Source organism: Vidua chalybeata, chromosome 13 (genome assembly GCF_026979565.1).
Source record: "Vidua chalybeata isolate OUT-0048 chromosome 13, bVidCha1 merged haplotype, whole genome shotgun sequence".
Classification (NCBI taxonomy): domain Eukaryota; kingdom Metazoa; phylum Chordata; class Aves; order Passeriformes; family Viduidae; genus Vidua; species Vidua chalybeata.
This window is the reverse complement of record NC_071542.1, coordinates 6,133,400-6,146,437: the sequence shown is the minus strand read 5'-3', so window position 1 is coordinate 6,146,437 and position 13,038 is coordinate 6,133,400. Positions and strand designations below refer to the sequence as shown.

General features: G+C 35.3%; 1 protein-coding gene across 3 annotated transcripts in view; it reads right to left on the bottom strand.

Moving 5' to 3' along the window:
- Positions 1 to 2,463: 2,463 nt before the first annotated feature.
- Positions 2,464 to 13,038, bottom strand: part of LRRC49 (leucine rich repeat containing 49) — a 40,523-nt gene continuing 29,948 nt past the window's right edge. For all 3 annotated transcript variants that reach the window (XM_053955010.1, XM_053955012.1, XM_053955011.1), the window contains 5 exons: positions 11,447 to 11,684; positions 10,020 to 10,205; positions 6,082 to 6,191; positions 5,273 to 5,426; positions 2,464 to 3,539 (listed from right to left, as the gene is read on the bottom strand). In XM_053955010.1, the coding sequence (XP_053810985.1) occupies positions 3,333 to 3,539; positions 5,273 to 5,426; positions 6,082 to 6,191; positions 10,020 to 10,205; positions 11,447 to 11,684 (895 nt within the window). In that variant the 3' untranslated portion in view covers positions 2,464 to 3,332. The remainder of the gene's footprint in view (positions 3,540 to 5,272; positions 5,427 to 6,081; positions 6,192 to 10,019; positions 10,206 to 11,446; positions 11,685 to 13,038) is intronic.

Below are 13,038 nucleotides of genomic sequence, written 5' to 3'. Positions count from 1 at the left end.
TCTAGCTAACATACAAATATTTTACAGCAATAGTTCCTGTCTTGTGCAGAAGTCAGGCTACAGGAGAGGATCACAGTCTACTTTGGATGGGATATCAGTGAAATATTAACAACATCAAAACTTGGTTATATGCAGCATTTAAAGGCTTTTGAAGAAGAAAGAAATAAATGCTTTCAGACTGGAAGGTTTTATTAAAAGGTTTCCTAGCTTCAATATCAATTGCTATTTTAATACATCAATTTACATCTGTAGCCATAGAAAGTTCCTATATGTGGCACTTAAGTTTCAGAACTTAGAATTTGCTGTTTATATGACCTTCAAATTTTTAGGTACTTGGACTCCCTAATAAGCAACTATAGGAATGTATCTCATGAGTCTGTATGAATTAAGAAATTATTTGGGTAACCACAAAAACAACATATAGCATGCTACCAATTTTAACATCCTTCATCTGCTGAAAATTCTATGTATTCTTAGGTCTAACATCACTTGAATCTTATCACTTGTTTCCTAAAAAGAATTAGTGAAAATGTAAGTTCCTTTTTTTCCTACTGGTTTTATGTGAAAAGAAAATATGAGCCCATCATTAATCTTTTCTTCATTCACAATGGCTACCCTCACTTCAGCCATTTAGCAATCCTGTTATGAAACAGCTGCTATTAGTGAAAAAAGTCCAAACTGGCAGCATTCACAGACCACTGGGAATACAGAGCATTTTAAGATGTTTCTACAACTCTCCATCAATACCCTCTGATTCATTTTTTCAAGACCCTACCTTAAAGCCTCAAACCAGGATTATGCTTCTAAAGACTCAATATCAGAAAGTCTGGTTTTTCTCTTGATTTTCCCATGGAGGACTTCCTGTTCCTCTAGACCAATACAACCTTCTTAAAGCATTTTTTTCCACTCTTTTACTGCTGCTGAATCTGATTCAAAAGGGGCCCATCTGTTCCAGCTACATCATCAGGAGAGTTCTGCACTTTCACACAGCTGCTGAGCTTTCTGTCCCCATGCAGGAGCTGGAATTGCTTCACATACCCCCTTGGCACAGAAATTATGTAAAGTAAATTATAGATCCAAAAACCTATTGCATGATCATTTCTATACTGGCTGTTTCTCTAATGTAAACTCTCATTTTCTCACATTTTGCAGGGCCCTATTTTGTTCCTTTAATAAAATGCACCATAAAACTTGTGAGTGCAATTTTCCAATGGAAAGGAAACAAAAATCCCACCAAATAAACTAATCTTATTATAAATTCCATGAAGCAGCTCAAAAAGCCCAGATAGGTGATTGTTTCTATTACATTCTATCAACTGCTGGAGCAGTTTCTCCAGGAATTCTAACACTTCCTTAGAATTTAAGTGACTTAACCTCCACTACATTCTGCAGGCTGAAAAGCAACTACCTGCAAATATAACATGAACCAAATGGAAAATTGCATGTAACAGTACCCACATCACTGTTAAGCTGTCACATGCTCTGAAACAGGATTCTCTCAGGCAGCACAGATGCACCAGCTTGACCTGAATGCAAGCAGACTCTTCAAAACACCTGTGACCACTTAGGTCCTGCTACTCATTCAAGGTTCAGAGAGTTTTGGTCTGTCCAGCCTGGACAAGAGTCACAGGAGACCTTAAAGCACATTCCAGTGCCTAGGAGGGCGCCAAGAGAGCTGGAGAGGGCATTGGAACAAGGGCATGTGGTGACAGGACAAGGGGGAATGGCTTTAAATGAAAGAGAGAAGATCTGGTTTGGATATGTGGAAGAAATTCTTCCAGTGAGGGTGGTGAGGCCCCAGCACAGGTTGCCCAGAGAAGCTGTGCCTGCCCCATCCCTGGAAGTGTTCAAGGCCAGGCTGGACATGGCTTTGGGCAATCTGGTCTAGTGGAAAATGTCCCTGCCTCTGCCAGAGCATTGGAACTAGATGGTCTTTAAAGTCCATTCCAACCCAAACCTTCCATGATTCCATGATTTTCTGGGCATAAAAACTCATTAAACTGTATCTGCATCTCTGCTTTGACAGAAAATACCTTCTAGATACAGTTTAAAAAAAAATTTACTTTTGAATCATAGAAATCTTTGCAGGAAGTTTTCTTTAGTTTCTTTTTTATAAATGAGCCTAAGTAAAATATGAACAGTTTCAATTGAGTAAAAAATGCACAAAGGTTTTGGATTGTTTTAGTTAAGATACAATGGAACTAAAAAATTAAATTTCTATGGCACAACTTTCTACCTGCATCTCAATGCTATTCATTGCAATCAGCTGCACTTGCTATCACTTCCTAAAGTCAATTTCTGGACAGAAGCTGGCAAGCTGTTTATTTTGGTAGTTACTGTACTATGGAATGGGGTTTTTTTCTACCCCTTCAGTTGATTTTGGGGCAAGTTGTGTCTCATCTCTTCATGCAGTATTAAGTCTTTTCTTTGCACACAGTACTTCTTTATAGTATCTGTGACAGGTAAAAGTGAAGAATTTATTTTTATTGATAATATGAAATTTTCACAGAGTCACAGAAATTAATTACAACTGAATAGTAGTTATCAGTCTCCCTACCAAAATGTAATGCATGCATTTTAGCTTATTTGATCTTGGCAAACCTCAGAAGTTAATAAGTTAGTAATCAAGAAACAAAATAAATTATATTAACATATTTTAACAAAATAAAACTAAAGCTCAAGTGAGTATACCCTGGAATCATATTTTACCCATAACAATTCACACAATCTTAGTAACATTAACAAAAAACATTTGAAATTAAGTTTGGGCAACTTGTTCAGTTGAGAATTAGGCTGATTAAATGTCAATATTGTGAGCACTCTCATGTGAAAAACTGTCCTATAATCTGACAAATTAAACAACAATAATAAGTCTTTGTCGAATTCAGGGTGTAAAATAATTTATTAGGTTCTGGTCATAAAAAATTTAGCTACTATTCTTGGGTTTTTTAAAACAGCAGCAGTCAAAAAAGTGACAATTGAAAAGTGTTCAATAAAAATAAGGCAAGCTTTGTAAATTTGTTCTTTAAAAATCAATGCTGTAAGCACTACAGAATCAAGGGTAGCAGAAAAAAATAAACAAGAACTTAGTAAAACAACCACCATGTCATTTCTTTGCTATCATTTTAGTTAGCCAAGGAAGCATTGGTAAAGCAATATGAAAGTAAACTTTTTTTCGAAACTATTAAGAGTTAATTAAGATTTAAAGTCATCCCTTTGGGAGAGGAAATGAAGTATGCCCTAGTGATGATAATTTTATATTCTATTGGTTTATGTTTGTAAAACATGAGAGAATAGTGAACCAAAAACCTGCAAGACAACACGCCTCAGCTCTACTGTTTCTGCTCAGTGATCCGCTGGAGGCAGAGTTTCATGTAGGAGTTTTTATTGCGTATTTCTATCACTGCATCTCTGACAAGTTCAATGAACATCTGAGGCCAGAGCTTCTGCAACGATTCGTTTTTCATATTGATGTCAGCTGCTTCTTTCACTAAGTTCTCAACGTATGTCTGGCAAAATGTCTTTCTTTCTTTGATTTCCTGCATGAGAGAAAAATTACACAATGTATAAGAAAAAAAAAAAGGTTAAACAAGAGCAAATTCACGAAAACCCTCTCAAAAATTGAATGAATTAAAGAACATAGAAATTAGCTGGCAGATGCTATTGTGTACTTTCTCCCCTTGGTTTTACGTTGCAAGGCCCAGTGTCTATGTCCAGGCTTTTATGAGTGTGGCCACAGAGCCTTAATGTATTCATACTATATTAAGTCATTAATTTATCTGAAATTAACTTTCAAGTAATTATATAAATATCTGTTTACAGCACTACAATTTGTGTTGCTTTTTGGCATAGCAGTGAAAATTTACAGAAATTATTAAACACTAAACTACTTTTCCTTCTCTCCCTTCCCAGACTTTCATCCTTCAACAATTGAAAAGTAGATATTTCTCTACCTGCCCTAACAAGTATATTGGCACATAAAAACATGCCAGTACTTATCTTTTTCCACAGTCACTCTGGCAAGTGCTGGTTCCTAATGCGTATTACGTTAGATACTGAAAAAAGCTGAACCTTTAAAAATAATAAAAAGATACTATGCTTTGTGCAACCACTAGCTCTGCATTTTAGTAACTCAAACTGTATTAATCCCTGCTTCTGCAAAGTTTCTATATAATGCCTTAAGCTTTGAATAGTAAGCTATATTAGAGCTAAATATCTAGCTAGTTTGAATGGCATCATTGTTAAAGGACAAGGTGGGAATTGCTGCACTGGGAAGAAGAAACAGCACATTTATTTACTAAACTGTACAAATACTAAGTTTATTTTATTTTATTATAAGGCTGGTTCCACAGTAAAGGACAAAAGGAATACTTCACTGTCTTACTCCATGCCATTCAAAGATTTAAGACCTATCACAGCTTTTGAGACTAAAATGTTTTTTTAATTTAATCTCTCCACACATGCAGTCACCATCTCCTTTTTATGCTGTGGATCTGAGATAATAAAACCACAATGGAATATCAGATTCAGTGATTACTGAATTTGATTGAATTTCTTGCACTACAGGAGTTACGTATTTCCACACAATCAAAAAGCAAACAATGAGACAAATGTGGGAAGCAGAGTGCCTACAGTTAGAACTCAAGATGATTGCTCAGAAGGGAGGTTGTGGCTAAAAAAAAATCATATTCTCCCTGGGAACAACTCTACCCTCTGTCCAAGTAAAAGAGTTAACAGATCATAAACACAAACTAAAACAAGGGTGACTGATGCCCTTGTCTGAAACAAGCCAGCTTGCAATTTTATTAATAATTAAACCTAGTACTTTGCCTATATATTTATTTTCCTGCAGTTCACTTAAAAGCTATGAAGCAGCTTCTTATTACTACAGCCTGCACTATCTCACATGTTGTCTGAAGGTGCTCTTCACCAATTCATTCAGGGAAAATCTAACATGTGCAATATACATTTTTCTTCCTGAAAAAATTGTGGTCACTCCATATGGCTTGTAGGTGTGAATGTATTTCTGAGACTGTGGCAGTGTTCAGGAATCACTTCACCAAACACAGAAATTGAGCATTTTCCAGTATTCTGAGAACAAGATCAGTTAGATACAATGTTTGATCAGATAAGTAAATACATTAAGCAGTGATCTTTTAAAACCACCATTCTCAACATGACAACTGAAACTTGACGTACAGATAAATTCAAAGAGTAGTAGCCTAAGGTTACCTAACAGAAAATGTAAATCTTTTGTAATGATATATTTTACCTCAAGCTTTTCCATATGAAAATCTTTTGTCATGTAATTCAAAGTTGCTCGAGCTGTGCTTTCCCCTCCACTTCTTCTGTTATCACTACTTTCCTCACCCCCAACACCAGATTTCTTTCCCTTTCCCTCCAGCAGATAATGGAATTGCTTCCTCCTGTGAAATGAGATTTACAATCCTAATTATTGAAAACTTTTAAGTGCAGATGTTTCTAGCTATTGTGAGGGGGGAATTCTCCTTTTGAATATACATTTTTGAGCTTTGAAGTACTTTGCATCCTCAAGTTATTCAAAATACGTGTGACTAGATGTCCCTTCATTCATTTGTCTCTAAACAATTGGCTTTGATATCTATCACATAGCATCTCCTATATAGGAAGTCTTGCAGCTTTAACTTTTACTAAGTATTTGTCTATAGAAGACTAAAAATAGGGGGGTTTGGCACTTTTTACAGTACAACTCTTAAAACTGTTAACTATTAATTGCCCACTATAAAATACTCACTAAAAATAACCAATTCTCATCATGAAGCTCCACAAGTCCTCAGCAATCCCAGTACAAATGCAGAATTGAACATGCAGTTCATTTGTGTGCACATTCATTTTCATCTCCTCAGCAGACTTCATGCAAGTTCTGGGAAAACCTCTGGCCACATAGACCAGGAGATGGTAACACCTGTGCATTATGCAGAGGACCTATCTTCTAGAAGAAATTTTCATCTTTTTTATCTAAAAAGAATTTATTATAGCAGTGTGCAAAAGTGTTAAGCAACATGTACTGGACAAACTCCAGTTCTGTTCCTTGCATTTTACCTGGATTCTCCAAATAATGAAAGCATGCGATAACGCGGCAGCTCCGAAGATGCCACATATGCCAGAATGCCAAAGAGCCTTTCTGCCTTTACAGTGTCATTTTCAGTAACCTGTGAGAGAGTGGGAAGGGAAGAAAAAAGAAAAAAATTACATTTCAAAATGAGCACATTCATATTTCATTACATATGTGCATTGAGAATTAACTGAATTTTTTTATATAGAACACTGCACACAGATCTGTTGCAGGCACATCTTCAAAACATAGACTTGCTTCTACTGGCACTTTACATGTATTTTAGAAGAAACCAAATGAGGTACTAGAGCTTGTTTTATTTCCTGTCATTCTGGATATTTTAATGTATATACATGCTGCCCTGTGCTTCATGATAGTCCTTGTGAAGTGAGGAATTTTAAAAAGGTTTCTTACATTCATTTTCTGAAGGCCAGACATATTAATTCTGCTCCATACTGCATGCACTTACAAAAGGTCTACTGGAAAATTTCTGATTAAGTTATGCTGGAGAAACAGAAAGATTCTGGGCATGCACACGTGAAAAGATAACTTACAGACTCTTATTTTGGCAGCATCATGGAAAAGGTTTTATAAAAGAGAGGCTTTAGAAGGAAAATTTTTTCTCTGTATTTTTCAGCTCCTGAAAATAAGCGCTCACTCATTATATTTCTCTAACTGTCGACCATACTGTTGTTTCAATATCAAGTTCCAGCTGCTCTTTAAACTAACATTCAATGGTTGAAAAATTTTCAGGATTCATTTTATACAAAATTGAAAAGTGTAAAGAAAGTGAAAGAGATTCATTCTTTGGTGGTGGTGGTTACTGTTTTTTGTTTGTCTTGGCTTGTAATCTCTGGAGACCATAGCCTGTGTTTCTCCCTGATGGCCAGACTATGAACTGACTTCAACTGCCAAAAGTTTGCTGGCACAGTTTCTGGACTCCTGGCTTTGTACTGATTGCAGAAGCAATCTTTATGATCACGAAATCTGACCTGGATAACACTGGACAATGAAACTTACTCATTGACTTCTTAACTTCTGGACAAAATTTAACTTCCATTCATCCTATATCATACTTTGGGAAAGCAACCCATTATTAAATACACTTCAATACTCACAATATTTACTAAGCACTTCCAGACAAACTTTGTATTGTGTTATTGAAATGTGTGCATAGAATGGAATTTTGATCCACATTAACAGATTTTTATTGTAATCTTGTGTAATGTTTAGAGACTATACAATCTACACTTGCCTAAAGTATACTGCAATAGCATAATGCAGGGGTAAATTCAGCCAAAACACATACCAGGAAATTAGAAACTTAAAGTCAATTCCACTTTTACAGTGGAGTTGTTAATTTTCACTTAAAAATCAAGTCTTACTTAGTAGCCTAGGAGTAGATGACCTTGCTGAACAGTCTGTAACAGAAGCAAGGTCTAAAACAAAGAGCACAGAAGGCAGCTAGGGAAACAAAGCCCAGTGCAGGCAGAAATGTCTGCTGGAGAAATAAGTGATTTTAATGTATTTATTTATGTTAAGAGAAGCATAAGGACCAGGTCAACAGAGACGGCAATGCTGAATACACTCTCCAGCTCACAGAAACTCATGTTCTCTATCTTAGTGCAGTGCATTGTTTGCTCCATTAATCACAAAAAGATTATAACGGTAGTATCACATAAATGTAAGGCTTTATGCCTGCTCCTTGCCAAGTGCACAGAGCAGGCACTGACTGTGCCAGCAGGCCCTGCTCAGGGAAAGGGATGCATCTGTCACACTCTATTCCATACCACTGGGTGGACAGCAGTCTGGAGGGTTTGCTAACTTCAAACCTTGACAACTCAGAATTAATCTGAGATTACTATCACTTGGAAGAATTTCAAGTGGTATCTAATCTGAGATTACTATCACTTGGAAGAATTTCAAGGAGTATCTCAATAAAGTCAATTTGCTTCTTCACAGTTAGTAAATATAACAATTGGACAAGGGCACAGAATCAATTGTTAGAGGGAAACTCGGCTTCTAGCCTGGAATATTAACTGGAATGGTGGGTGAAGGCTGGGGAGGAAAAAAAAGGTTTTTTAAATAAGTTTTTTACAGTTTAAAAGTGCTAGAGTGATGCAATTTATTTAGTTAATTCAGTTTTATATTACTTTTACTTTGCAACTCTGCACAACTCAGAGCGGACAACACAATATTGGTTCCACAAACATTGCACACAAATGGTAATCAGAATAGCAGAATATGCACATTTCCCTTTCTGTCATCTGGAACTGTTATTTAGGGCTGATTTAAGGTCTGAGAATCACTTCAGGGGTTGTGTTCTTTACATTGAAATAGAATTTTCTATTACTCATATTAATCCAATAGGTAATGCACGTCTGCAAAGCTGGATATCATGACTTCTGCTGTAGGGTAATGAAAAACAGCAATCAGAGCTCATCTCTTTCTTCTGCTTAGATAAGACACTTTTCAAATGATTAATGACACTAGAAAAAAAAACTTCTGTAGGCACATCTTCATGTAGTGCGGTCTGGCTGAAAAAGTTTATTGAGGACAAAAATGTTCTTGTCATACATATTTAAGATCTGATATATGTCCTAAATAAAATCATGCTGTGCTACATGTGCTCAATTTTCTAAATTAATCCCCAAGAACTATTAAATACAAAGTTTTCCTTCAGAGACTGAATTTGTTGACCTTGAGATTGTAACAAAAAGTCTACTTAAACAGTTGTGTTACTTTGTTTCTCCATAAAGACCAAACACAAGATTTATCTATTTGCTTTTCATTTGAATCACTAGCAGATTTTGAAAATATGATGCAGTAAAAAAAGACATAAACGTTATATTTTTAAAATCAAATTTGAAGAGCATTTTTTCAGCAAAGTACTAAATTTGAAGTTATTCTATATTTTTCACATGATTACTATCGCTATATTTTCTTCCTTTTCAAGATACTGTGCTGTTGGAGTGAGTCCTATTTCCATCCTTTCCTTGCTAGTTAATTCATTTAAGCTCTTTAGCCACTCCTACTCTTCTGTATATGTTTTATACAACTAAAACCAAGTAAACCACAGCATCCAGCTTTGGCTGGATCAGATAACAAGTATATCTAATCCAAAACATATGAAGATGACCAAATTAAAATACCAGATCTAAATGCTAAAGCTGTGTATTATTTTTGCTCTAATTAACTTCCATAATATCTCTTAAACTTACTTAGCATTTAAAATTGAATGTGCATTCAAACATTGTGTTGCATTGTAACTATTTTCACCCCCTTTATGATCAAAGCCCATGTATAAAATAGCTGGTTTATATGCTTGAATAAATTTATTTTCAATTGATGTAAAGGGGAATACAAAGTACAAAGAACAGTACTTTAACAGCAATATTGGGTTCCTAACTTTCTATTTATTTAAACATAAAATGCACACCCAACAACAACAAAAAAAAAAACCTAAATATCTTTTACATAGCAAGCAGAAAAAAAAATTAAATCTATTTGACAGACTTTTCCTGTAACAGGCTTAAAGCAGAAAATATGATTCTATGGTATTTTGTTACACTGGCAAGTGTAAATAATCATATACAGTAATCTACTAAGGAGTCTGTCAAACACATTTTTGCCTAAGTATTCAATGTCAGTGCTGTGATTTTCTCAAAAACAATAAAAAAGTGCTTCTTAAAATCAAGTGAAATTGTACAGTTCTTTAATAATAATGTCACAGAATTTTATTAAAAAATAATAATTTTAGTATTAATTGCACAAGACATTATATGGTGAAGTTTACTTAATTCTTTTACCCCTTAATACTGAGAAGACACTGACAGGGCTCATTTCTTTAGGAATTAATCTGCCCTTTTGAAAACAACACTAATTTATCCTGTATGTGCAATTATAAGAAGCAACACCATCCTACCTTCACTCCATTTATCTTCTGCAGATTAAAATGGTTCAGTCTGAACAGAACATAGTATTTCCACAAAGTGAAGTTGACAACTGGATTTCCCTGAGGATCAACTGTCAACTGTTCCATGCGATGCATCTCAGCCAATGCATTGAACTGCTGCAGCGCCACAAGATTTGTCTCCTTAAACTTCAGGTGCTAAAAAAAGTCAAACCCCAATAAATTAAATAAGGAAACAATAAAGAGTGAACACAGCGATTCTATTCTGTGTCACTCCATTTTCAAATTGTAACTCTCATGTGTGTGTCTGATGAAGCAACTGAGCTCATTTCATTTGAGGTCTCTGTAGCAAAACACATCAACACATCAACCAAGTGCTGTATTATTTATACTAAGAGACGTCAACATTACAAGCCTCAAGCAATTTGTAAATTCTTTACTTAAAGCAGGAATATTTTCAATGTTACATAAAGCAATGATACTACTTAAACAATGTCTACATTAATTCTGCAAGTAAAGCACCTGTAATATCTACACATAAAAGTACAATACACACTTTTAAAATATTCTGCACTTTTTGGGCACAGGGTACTGGCCTAATTCATACCCTGCCTTACACTAATGTTCCTATGAGCATGTTGTATGCTCACCAGTAGCATTATTGTGGGAAGAGCAAGGAGGAAAAATTGATGGTGAAGATAAAAATTTAGTTGTGATTCTGCTATCGTCCACAAATTGTCCCCCACCTACAGTGAAACAATTGTTTCATTAAGACAGATAATTTTGTCTTAAGCTCCCCACAACTTTATCAGTCTCAATTAAACCATTAAGTTTTGTTATATTCAAAATCTTGAGAAGCATCAGGGAGCTCCAGAGCCAATCAATCTGAGCTACAAGTTGCTTATGTTTGTTATCTCTATTTTACTTTTTGCATCAAAATGACTGATTTGAATGACTAAGAAAAAAAGAGAGACATACTGAAGACATTTCTCATTCATGTTGCTTTTCGTCATTGAGAACTGAGGAATTTCATGAACTGTGCTGATTTAGTTAGCTATTCCTTCTAATCTTCATTTTTTTATCCTATCAGCAATTTGCTCTTTGAACTCATGACACAAATGAAGTCTTCCTGATACCATGGATCCATAACAATAGTACAGAACAACAATACTGTATTTACACACAAGTTTTGCAACTTAAAAATAATTAGGTAGGTCAAAGGAATTAAAAGATATAAACATCAGTCTGAAAATAAATCTAAATGTAAAGGATTAATTTTTAAGTATCGAGGTTACCATTATAACAGAAGGAAATATGCAATTCTTAACTGTATCTATTCACATGAAAGCACTTAGCGGGGGGGGCTATGCCAAAGTAAGGTTCTATCAGACAATCCATATTCCAGAGCTGTTCAGAGCTGAAACATGAGGCATGCTCACCACACAATTAGGAAATTTTGTCTTCAGTTTTGCTAACACTTGAACAATTTCATCAAATTCTATGAACATAAAGGAGACCGTGGCAATAATGCCAGCTGTTTGAACACTCCAGTTTCGATCCAGGCACTCCAGTGCTCCAGCACCATACAAGCAAAGAGTGTCTCCTTCCACCTCCACTAAATGAGACTCCAGAACAGACAAGCCTTGTACTGCACTGCTCAGGATTGTATCAAGAGATCTGTAGAAGAAATAAAAATACAGTGATATAAATGAAATGATTTTGAAATAATATCATCACTCTACCGAATAGCAGTCCTTTCTTTTACCAAAACTCAGCTGTCAAATACAATGGCATTTCTCAGCATTCATTCATTTTCAGTACCCCATCTGGTTCAAATACACTAAAGGCTGGAAAACCCTTCTTCCATCAAGTAACACTGTATTTGTTCTACTTCTTCAGCAGAAAGGGTGTATTTGAGCTGGTGGTGGGGTCGAATTAAATAAAGAGTCTATTCATATAATTGGCTTAATAATAATTGGCTTTAAAATTTTAGCTCAGAATGCTAACCTAGCATGTTTTATATTGCTTTAAATATCTAAACAGAACTTCAAACAATGTATTTAAGCAACATCCCCTTCACATTCTGTTTGCTATATGAAATGTAAAAGTGGACATAAGCAATAACTCAAGCATTTCTTTCAAATAATGTGACCTTTCCAAATCACAAGAGCAATTCTAAAATTAAGCAATAAATCCAGGTATTCCTGAATCCTATCTCTTTTTGTCCTACTTCAAACATTATACACTCAGCTGGCTGAACTTAAAGTGTACAAAGACCTCAGGATAAGCACAAATTACAGGTTTAGAAACTTATGTAATGATTGTTATTATTTCAATCTTTACAATATTCTTAGTAGTCTTCTTAACGCATTTTGACTAGTAGCAATAACTTGACTGATGATCTCTTGACAATAACAATCAGAACTCAAAAATTTCACTCAACTGAAAATGTTGAGAGCCCACCACTTCATATGTGAAGGCCTAATTACTTATCTATTCTGAATATCACCTGCAATTTTATTGCTTCATAGCTCATCTTGAAATTCTTCAGTATGATAAAACACATACATCAAAACAGCATCATTTCTCAAGCAATGGGAACTTGTTCATTAACAGAGAAACCCTCAAACTACCATAGTTACACTGACTTGGTCATGGGGCAGGGATTGCCAACACTGAATTAAATAGCAAAGAAACCAATCAGGCAAGAAAGCAGTGGGTAAATGCATTCAGGGGAAAGCTTTGGAAGTGCCAGAATAGAAAAGATGATGGCAATTTAAAAATGCTAAGGAAAAAGTGTTTCAAAAGATGCAGCACTTGACTGGAGATAAGAACCAGTTCTAGCCATAAAAGACTGAAACTCAGATGGGTTCTACTTGTGACAGACAAAGACTTCCTAAGCATCCCTGACATTTGCAGCATTGACCAGGGACAGCAGGAAGCTGTACTTGCTATTGAATTTGTGCAGACTATTTTTTCAGGCATTTGCCTGAGCTAACCAAGGTTGAAGTGCTACTTTTGGTTTTAGCCA